Raw genomic sequence first — 10,380 nt, forward strand, 5'->3', positions numbered from 1 at the left:
TTTGTACACAGATCATTAACAACGGCTAGCTCTGGAATACGTGCAAGCAGAAAAAATCTTTTAACCTAATCTGGAATGGTGTACGGATGTGATTCGAACTATGTGGTCCAAAGCTAGTGCTCTGACACAATTCAGCAAGAGCTTTCCTGTCTTCACTGATCAACCTAACAACATGATCCCCAGCCAGCTGGTGCTATCTAAAGAACTTAGAAACTACCAGAAAAAAAAAATAAATAAATAAAATAAAAGGAAGACATGAGAAGCACCCAGAAAAGAATTAGGATAAAAAATGCGGAGTATGCTGGAATCCTTGCTTACTTGGAATCCTTCTCTCCATCTTTATCCTTAGACTTCTTTTTCTTCCAGAACTTGTGATATTTTTGCATTTTTTTCACCACCTACAAGCTCCTTTTCTATCTTTCTGTCTTTCCTTTCTATTTCACTTTCACTACCTTCTGCACGGGTATATTTTCTTTTTCTGTTTCCTTCTGTTTCAGTTTTCTGGCGACAGTTCTCCAAATGAGCTGACACAGGTGGAAGCGCATGTCTTTCACGAGAATGTCTTCTGGAATGTTGCTGAGGTACCGAGCAACGATGCAAGTCTGCTCGGGGTGTGCCAAAGCGACGTACATCTTCCTCTCTCAAGAGGGAACCGTGAGGCCATCCGCTTTTGTAATGATAATGCTTATGTGACCTGCTGTAGTAAGTTGCAGTCGATCTGTCAAAGGCTGAATCGCCGTGAGAGAACTTTCTCTCTCTACTGTCTCCTGTCGCATGAGGTGAATAGTAATCCTTGTAATAGCCACATCTTTCCCATCTCCGTGCTTCGTCTCGATAGTATCTTTCTCTGCTCCAACTTCTTTCCCCTTTGGATCGGTAGTACCTATTGCTACCTTGTTCTGATCTTCCTCCGCTGCCAGATCTGTACTTTGAATATTTGACTGCTCTTCTGCCATTCTCAGGGCTGTTTCTTTCACGAGGGAAAGATCTGTACCTGCTTCCCTCCCAGTACTCCTGCTTGTGACTCTTTTGCTCAACAAATTCCACGCTCTGAGAACACCTCCTCTTGCTGGAAGGACCTGCTTTTTGACTCTCCTTCTCTTCACTAGGAGCATGTTCCCTCTTGCTTCGGTAATGCTCTTTCTCAGTGGTTTTAGTCTTGTCCTTTGTATCTTGGCGTCTATCTGCAATAGCTAAGGAAGAAAGATTGTTAGAGCTACATTCAGTGTCAGACTCGAGAGAGGAAGTTTGCCGCAATTTCTCACCAGGCTCAGAAGAGTCTTTGCCGTACAAAACATTTTCTTTTGAAATGAGGTCACGTTCTTTTGATCTTCTTGGTTTCTCCTTGTCTCCACGGTCATCACATTGGTACTGGGCGAAGTATTCATCATTCCCAGGAGATTTCGGAGGTTCCGCAACACTGCATAAAATAAAAACCCATTTCTCACTTCTGCTGAAGGACGTGAATATTAAGAGTAAAACCTTCCAACGTCGAGCAAACAAACAAAAACCTCCGGACTACAGGAACGCTCGCAAAGATATGCCATTTAGAAACCTCTCCTGTGATTAGGACACCTTCTTCAGCTCCCAGAGAAAGTGCTTTTTCCCCTCTTGCTTCTGAAGCCATTGCACTAAAAAAGCAAACGCATCTGTCTCCTTCCACCTGCTGCTCTGAGAAAAAAGGCATAGGGGCGAGCGGGGAACAGCCAGTGTTTCTCCAGACAGTGGAGAAAAATGGAAAAACATTCTATAAAGGAACACAAGTTCTCCTTGAGGCACCAACCTGCATCAGAGTGATATGCTCAGTGCTGATCATTAGTTCTGTTCGTGACACTGGACACACAGTATGGAATTGTACTAATTTAAATCCTTCCATTAAATACTATTAGTAGACAGATAAAACTGTAACGAACTTCCATAAAGTCTTGTCTTAATCAGACTGTGCTCATTTTACCTCATTTCCTCTGACAAGCTGTTCAGCTGGCTGGCTCTGAAGGACTCCGTGATGACTTCTCGATTGACTGAAGGCATAGCTCCAGGCATCTGCAATTAAAACGCACAAGTCAGCAGACAAAAAAATACTATTTGTAGTAGTACTGAGGACTAGTCTTGTCAGAATGTCTCCATTAAATGGTAAGCAAGACCGCTGTGAGTTGTATGCATTATCTACACTTCAAAGATAACCCCAACTCACCCCCCAAAATCTACTTTAGGAAACTTAGGAATTTTTATCTCAGCTGAGCTTAAGTTGACAAGTTCTAATGTAAGCTCAGGTCTGCAAATTCTAAGGGGATAATACCACAAAGCCTTACGATCCCATGTGTGCTGTGTTTTCTCAGTATTTCACCTGAATTAGGAACACAATAAACACTCCCGAATACATCGTAGGTGAGAAATTCTCGATGGAGCAAATCTATGTTTCAAGCAATCCATTTGTTTTAGAAAAGAACATCTCAGAAGGTTTAACAGGTTCAACTCGGCAAGTGGAATCATCAAGTTTCAGTCCGTTTTCTTTAGATTCATTAACTAACCTAATAGCACCATTTAGTGAATCTGTTTTTGGCAGCTCATGCTGGGATCTTCCTTTGTCAGCATTCTGACAGGAAGAATCGGAATGCTGCAATGTACGGACTACCTTTCCAACCAAAATTCCATTAGAGGACATTGCATTGCATTTCAAATTCCTTTGAAATAAGCCCTTTGACTCCTCCTCAGATTTTCCTGAAGATTCTGCACCATAAGGGACTGTGTTATCAGAGCTGAGTTTAGGATTTTCATTCACTGTTGGCTCCACAAAAATTTCATCAGAAACTTTTTTGTTTGTTTGCATTTGCTTCATTTGCATTACCGAATTTGTAATTGTGGATGAAGGAACAGCCTGGTAGAGATCTTCATCCTCCACAGCACTGCTAAGAAAGTCAGGCTGTGACACAGTCTGACGAGCAGGCAATTTATTGTGAATACTGATGGTGATCTTCTGTTTTCTTGACGTATCAGTCATTGAAGGCCTGGTAATTGCCTGGTTTTGAACACAGGCCATTGGTGGTGCTGAAGATGGCCTTTTTAGGGTGACACCAGTGGTCTTTGTGTCCTCTTTTATGGATCCATTTCCATTTAAACGGCTTGAATTCTGTATTTAAAAAGAAGAAATTGCAAGATGGATTAACGCAAACACTGCATGTAACATTTTGAAACACAAAACTCTCCTACTGAGTGTTTCTACAAATGGTCTTAACACCTAAAAAGATGCTTAAAACCAAACAAAAAACCCCACACCAAACCCCAAACCCACTAGCAGTTTGGTGCCGTTATCTGCCCTCCCGCTTCCCTGAATTACCTTAATCATATGAGGAAGAAGTCGTGGTCCCAGAAATCCAGCCTGCTTACTATTAGTCCCCTGCTGACCAGGAGGGAATGAACAGGGATAAGATGGTGCTGGCAAGTAAAACGCACGTTCTCCAAGTGTCAAATCATAGCGCCTTCAGAAAAGAGCAGTGATCGTAGTTTAGTTTTTCTTTCAGCCTACTCTTGGATTAAATCCCATCCTATCATTTTAGAGGAACAGCTCATACGATATGGAAGCCTTCTCTACAGAAGGCTTCGCCAAGACTACAGACTGAAAAGTAGAGAACAGTCTTCCTACTAAGACTATCACTTGCACAGCAATAATTCATTCTTACACCACAGATGACCTTCATTTCTCTCCTTCTCTAAAGTAGCCAGCTACAGATAACACATAGATAGCAATTTACACAAGTGCTGCAGTTTAAGGCCAAGCAACAAAAGATAATAAACGACACAGAGAATTTCAGGTTAGACAGAACTGAATTAGACAAATAATAATCTTCTCCCGGGACAGCAAGAAAAACACTTGCAAAACAGAAAAATATCAATAACAGGAAAGTAAATCTCTTCTGAACACATTTTAAGATTTGTTATTACCTGATATAAAAAAGTATGTAAGCTTGCTGACCAAGAACTCTTTTAATGTCAGTATGCACTACTTTAGCATCATTCATCTGATACCAAAGTCCATTACCAGCCTGCAAATAAAGACAATGATTTCTTTAGGTGAATTGCACGTTTTCCAGTTGAAATCACGGATAGGAACAAAATACACATGTGTCAAATAAAAATATAATGAAATCTTTTTCCCTAGAAACAGTAGCTGCTAGTCATGCTTTAATTGGTTTGCCAGCACAACCTTTACCCTGTTAGAAATGCTGTTGACTTCTACCTTTACATAGCATATATAGTGTCCTGAGTGACAGCTGACACCGTGATGTACCAGCACCGCGTATAAGGCATAGAGCAGTGGTTCTCCCATTGACTGCGACATGTAGGCTCTCAGGTCCAAATACTCCGGATATTTCACCTCCTAAAGAGACATCAAGAAGATAGAAAAATTATCCCAGAGTACTTCGTGGACTAGCCAGAGAAAAACACTTCCAAAAAACACAGACTAGAATTGATTTCTAGAATATATTTCTCGAATATATTTCTTGATTCACTACAAATAAGTCTTCCCATAAACAACGGTTAAGACTAGAAGTTGCAGAGAACTGTTTCCTGATGAATCAGCCTTCTCAGAGGAAAGCATATGCTTCTTGTCAAGCGGGAACTTTATTGATATTAAGAGAAAGAATAAGCCATAGTCGTTAGTCTACAATTATTGTCTGAAAATATTAACAACTTTCAGCTTTGGGGGATGTCCCATTACACAATGATATAGTTGCATTACAGTGGTAAATATACCTTGTTGATCTTTCCACCTGTGAAATCTGCAAATCTTTTCAGTGATATTGTGAGAACCTTGGAAGAACGGTGTATGGTAAACCTCTTGGATGCAGGAACCATCTTTTTACACCTTAAAACCAAGCAGAGATAAGTGTTTGAAGGCATCTTCTTTTTTCGCCCCCAAAACAAACTCCTTTTAATGTCTCACGCATGCCTATGCTATTTGAATGATATTTACTTGCATAATAGGTTGGTCTTTTTTCTTTTCATAAACCCATGCACTGCGTGTCAGGTTTGTTAATACACAGAAGAAGGTCAATTTTCCCAACAACTCAGAGCATAGCGGGAACAGGAATCTCTCACAAAAGGGTATGACCAGGTTGGATGGCAAGGTACCATTTCTTGGTCTACAAAAGTGGCTATTTGAACTCCAATCCTGGATACATTCTTTCAGCTTTCAAGGGAAATACAAATACTGAAAGCGGAACGAGAGAGCCTTGGTCCCCAGGGCTAGAAATTGCAAATAATCTCCAACATAGGTCGACTATCAACATCAAAAATACAACAGAAGCACATGGTCATTCTACAGGAGGGAGACATTTAACAGTAGGAAGTCTTCATGTACTGAGCTTGTCTGGAAAGACACTGAAACCATCTGCCATCCTTTGAAACAAAATAGTTCAGTTTGACACATTGCCCGCTCCAAGGTAGGACCTACGGTGTAAGCAGTGAAAATTAGCCACTAGCCCAGAGAACAACGGAAACTGGGCAGTTTACATCAAGAAAAGTACTGTCGAGAGCTAATAAATAGAAAGAACAAAAGTAGCTCTTTTTGAATTCTGATGGCAAAATACAAGCCAGAGAATTGCAAACCCATAGGGAATGCCTATGAACAAGACTTCCCCCCTCCAAGGAAACAAAAATCCAAGTCTTTTATAAACTTCCACAAAACTTGTAAGTAGATCCAAAGTTTAGAGGTAGTCCAACAGAGTCATGCAACATAGAAAACTGACATCTAGGATTAAGACCTAATTCGTCAAAATCTTACTCGCTACATTTATAGCAATTCTCTCCATCCAGCTCTTCAGGTTTCACAAAGAGTTCCAGAGCTCTGCTAACAGACGAAACCGCCTAGAGCAGCGAGAAAGAAGAGCGCAAAGTCACCGTAATTCAGAATTCCAGAGACATACTAGTAGTTTATAAGAGAATCTTACTAACATACTCAAGCGATCTACTAGGAGCACTGTGAAGAAGGAGGCAGAAAGAGCATGCTCAGCATTGACCTCACCTGGAAGGCATTTGACTTTGGAACAAATACTTTTCCAGTAGCCTAGACAGCATCTACAGTGTGCTTTGTCATCAATACTGGGGACAAATTCATCAGTCTAACAATTAGATGTATATTGAGGTAGAACAACAAAGAAGTAGGACAGCATTATAATTTTTGCAGAAAGAGAATTCTTTCCCCTTAAACCCAATGCAAATGTGGAGACTATTTACATGGGTTCCACGGAAGGACAAAGTCCAATCCACTTCCTTAGCACCACCAAGCTCTTACGTTTTAACATTATATGTGGTTTGGTTTTTTAAGTTAAACAAGTTTAATTTAGAAAGTTATGCATGTACTTAAACATCATGAATTATATTTAGAAAACATCTTACCTTTATATCCAAAGTGATATCAAGAAATGCCTCATACGTATCCGAAACTGCTTTGCAATTCAAGCACTTCACTGGAAACAAAATATAAATGCTTAACATTATGTGAAGGAGACTAACTGTCCAAATTCAAGTTGTTGACAGATACTACTTTAGACAAACTACAGACTGCTTTACTACCGACAAAAGACACAGATCAGTTCTAAGGACAGGAATATTTTTTCAAGTACCTCTCGATCTTAGAAATCCTCCAAATATTTGATGAATGATGGTGGTAGCTTGAGAAGATCTGTCCAATCTGGAAATAAATTATAATCAGACCTCAGAAGATTTAAGGCACAGAATTAACTCTTCAAAGAGTTTGATGAAAACCAAGGATGATGTAGACTTGCGTTGCTGATAGTAAATAAGGCACTAAAAGGTGCTAGAGATCATTTCTGAGAGTAAATAAAGGACTAGAAGGTGCTAGAGAATGTATGAAAGTGAACTTGTTTATGCTTACTTGGTGCTTCCGTTCAAGCACGCTTCCTGCATAGCATCAACAGTATAGCGCAAGAACTCGTGTGCGTCTTCTTGACTGCCAAAACGGAAATGTTGTCCTATTCCTAAATAAGAAGATGATAGTATTGACCTCATTTAAAAATGAAATCATTCTTGTATTTCTAAAATCTCTCTTCATTGGAGTGTTAAAACCACTTAGACACATCAAATAATTATTTGAAGATTACAAGCTATCGAAAAGAAACACATCTGAAGCCACTTACGACTGAGATTACTGATAACATGCGTAGGCTCGATGGCATCAACAGTGCAACGCAGGGCCTGGTTAATGTGAGTCTCCATCGTGCACATCATGCAAAAATCTTGTTCACGACCTGAAGAGTGAAAGAACAAAGCATCCCAGTCCAGCGAAATATCCAGAACTACAAACATCTAAGTACAATTTAAACTATAGATACAATATCCACTCTCCTTGCTACATTCTATTCTCCCAAGATGCCAATGTCCCAACAGTCTTGTAACATTTCATTTCACACAACTTGACAGAAGAAAAATATCCACTAAGCCTGTATTCAAATGCATGTTGTGATGAGAAATCTAAAAGACTACTGCAAAGTCGCAGTTGTAAAGGCTGACAGGAATGTGAACTCCACAGGCTGCAAAATGTATTACTCTCTAAAATTACTACCAAATGCATTACTGTCCAATGCACTTCATTATTCCCATGAAGCAATAAATAATCCTTTAATAAACAAACAAACAAACAAACAAACAAATAACTAACTAAATAAATAAAACATGGTGCATTAATTGCACTCCATATGCTATTCGGAGCCCACTGCTAATACAGTGCTCAAAGCCAGCTGCTACAGGTAAAATCAGGCAAATAAGCTTATCTCACAGAATCACTGCTGTTCTTTCACCTTCAGAGCTATCCAACAGATTCAAAATACTGTTAGAAAGTACTCACATGACTGGCTGTGCTCAAGAGAAAGCATGTAATTGGCAAGTGGGGGTGTGTAGGTCAAACACTGTAGAGTAGCATTAAGAAAACATGTGTTGCCAAGATTGTACAGGCCAACTCCAACACTTTGTGTTTCTCGCCAATCCATACAAATCTTCTCAGGTGGAAAAAGAATGCTCTGTGGCGGAGCAATTCCATCATTAACGACTGCAAGAAAGTTAAATTTAAAAAGAGATCTTGTTTGTTTGTTTCGAAGAAAGGTATTTAAAAAAATACTATTCTGCAGGAGCACCTAGAGGAGCTAGCTACAATCCAAACCAGAAAAACTTATTGCAGACAGCTTTAATACCACCAAATTCAAATTGGCTGGTCAACACAATGTTTTGGGGAAAAAAAAAAAAAAAAAAAACAAACAATTTTAGTCAACCATTTTAATTCTTCTAAGGCAAGGCTAACTGCCATTCTGTTTGTAGCACCTAACGCCAAGTTCCTCTCCATCTATAATCTTTAACCTGATTAACTCAACTACTGTTTTTTTCCTTATTATAACTTAAACCACAAACTTAGACTTGAAATTATACGGTAAAAACGTAAAAACTAGGAACTAGGAATGACGGTACCCCTACAGATACCAGATCTTTTCCTGAGCAATGTTATCCTTCAAAAAACCTGTGAAAAATGGAAGCTGTGAATAGCAACAATCAAACACTTTTCTCTGCAAAACAGAAAAGACATGGAGGAATCTGTGCATTACAAAAAGCTCCCCGTATTTCTCTGTTGACTGTAAATATATCAAAATTAATTTCTGTAACATCAGTCACTTCAGTTGCCTTAGGGGATTCGCTTTTGAAGTCTTTCTTCACAGTAGTCCCCTTCTCTATCAGTGCAACAAGTAAGAACTGCATTTTCTACTTTTGCTTTGAAGACAATGGAGGCAGGATAGAACGCACACTTACTTAGATCTCTTGGGGCAAAAGCCTTAGATTTTTCAGATGATCTACAGTAAATAGCACCTCCACGTCCTTGGGCCACAGAGACTTGGCTTGAATCTTCTGCAGGCACTATCCGGCCCCAGTTGGCGGTGCGTGACATCAGTATTTTAGGACTTGGTTTCTTGGATTTGCCAGACCGCCTTGAAGAGGGCTTTTTAGGCTTTGAAGATTTGGGCTTCTTAGCTACGGTCATTGTTCACATCTGCGACAGAGACAGAAGTTCTGGTTGACGTAAGACTATCAAGAAGCACTCCAAGAAGAAAAGAGTAACAGAAGTCCTGTCACTTAATCTCAAAGAAACAGCCTTAAGAACTAAATCGCTGGTATGAATGATTTAAAAAGAATCCCCAAACTAAACACACAAAGTGAAAATTTCCATCTAAACTCTATCAGTATTACTTTTCGCTTCTGCAGAACTAGTGGCTGATGCCATTTCTTTCCCTTCCGTAGGATTTTAATCCATTACAACTCTGGAGTCTTTTTAATATAAAAATGTAGAAGACATTCTCTGAGGGGAATCAGTTATTTATTGATTTCCGGAGTTGCGCAATTATCTGTTAATTAGCACCTATGATCTAATAGATAATTGTTGCAATTATCTATTGCTGGCATTAGTAACGGAACACTATTACTTCACTGCCTGCGTTTTTCTGTTTCGTCTGCACAAAGGTACCCAGAACTCACTGCTACTTTTCTTCTGTCTTTCCAGGGCTCGCCCTCTACCTCACTGTCTACTGCACCAGTCATGAGGGGTTTGTTGTGATTCTATAATGAGCCTAGCTTTTAAATACACCTTTCATGGGTGTCACTTGGTGATAGCAAGTTAATCTGTGAGGGCTCCTCAGTCTACATCATGCGGTCGCTTTTTCCAGGTGAAAAAGCGGAGCTGTAAGTGGCAGTACACCAAAGCCCTGGCATGCTGAGATCCAAGAGGAGAGATGTTTGGCCCTCCTTTTCACTCCTGGGAACCATATACCTCAAAACCCACAGAGGATGGGCTATATCTCAGAGAAATCTTCGGAAAGGAGAGCATGAAGAGCATGTTTGCAAATTTATTTCTCCCTGGGCTTCTTCTGCTTCTCCAAGAAAGACGAGTTTGAATATAACTTTGGCAGCAGTACTTCTGGTGTTTTACTCCTACCACATTTAAAACTCCTACGACAAACTGAAAAGTTAGACTAAAAAGCAGCTCTTTCCGTTCTCCTTTCTAAAGTTGCACGCTTTCCTCATGCAAAACAACAGGGGAATGTAAGCTAGAAACGGAAATGCTGAATGTAAAACAAAACAAAACAAACCTCAGCCCTCCAGGACAAAAGCCAATAACTGCTACAAAATCCTTTTTAAAATGCTGATTAGGTTTCAAGGTGATACCACTTTAAATAAGCGTAGTTGTGTGTCCATAGGCAGAAGCTGAATAATGACAGGATGAACTTCTATACTTCATGTTTTGTTACTGTCTTACTGTAGCACACAGGGACTTGTTACCTTTAGGGAAACCACTAACCTCATGGAGGGTTTAAAACATAA

The 10,380-nt window shown here is 39.8% G+C and overlaps 2 protein-coding genes across 2 annotated transcripts; both read right to left on the reverse strand.

Annotated features, from left to right (window-relative positions):
* Positions 1-314: 314 nt before the first annotated feature.
* On the reverse strand, positions 315-2,383 carry LOC309891295 (uncharacterized protein; the record flags this gene model as incomplete). The annotated part of the gene is given in 3 exon segments (XM_082785660.1): positions 315-389; positions 391-970; positions 2,370-2,383. Coding segments are annotated over 3 exon segments (669 nt in total).
* Positions 2,384-2,413: 30 nt separating this feature from the next.
* LOC309891285 (ubiquitin carboxyl-terminal hydrolase 42-like) lies at positions 2,414-9,046 on the reverse strand (the record flags this gene model as incomplete). Its single annotated transcript, XM_082785652.1, has 12 exons — positions 2,414-3,130; positions 3,338-3,479; positions 3,943-4,043; positions 4,238-4,378; positions 4,756-4,867; positions 5,786-5,868; positions 6,400-6,470; positions 6,627-6,694; positions 6,899-7,001; positions 7,161-7,271; positions 7,868-8,068; positions 8,818-9,046. The coding sequence occupies 12 exons, from the start codon at positions 9,044-9,046 to the stop codon at positions 2,414-2,416; spliced, it is 2,079 nt and encodes a 692-aa protein (XP_082641778.1).
* Between the last annotated feature and the right edge of the window lie 1,334 nt (positions 9,047-10,380).

This window comes from Aythya marila (genome assembly GCF_965140915.1).
Source record: "Aythya marila genome assembly, contig: HAP1_HAP1_SCAFFOLD_172, whole genome shotgun sequence".
Lineage (NCBI taxonomy): Eukaryota > Metazoa > Chordata > Aves > Anseriformes > Anatidae > Aythya > Aythya marila.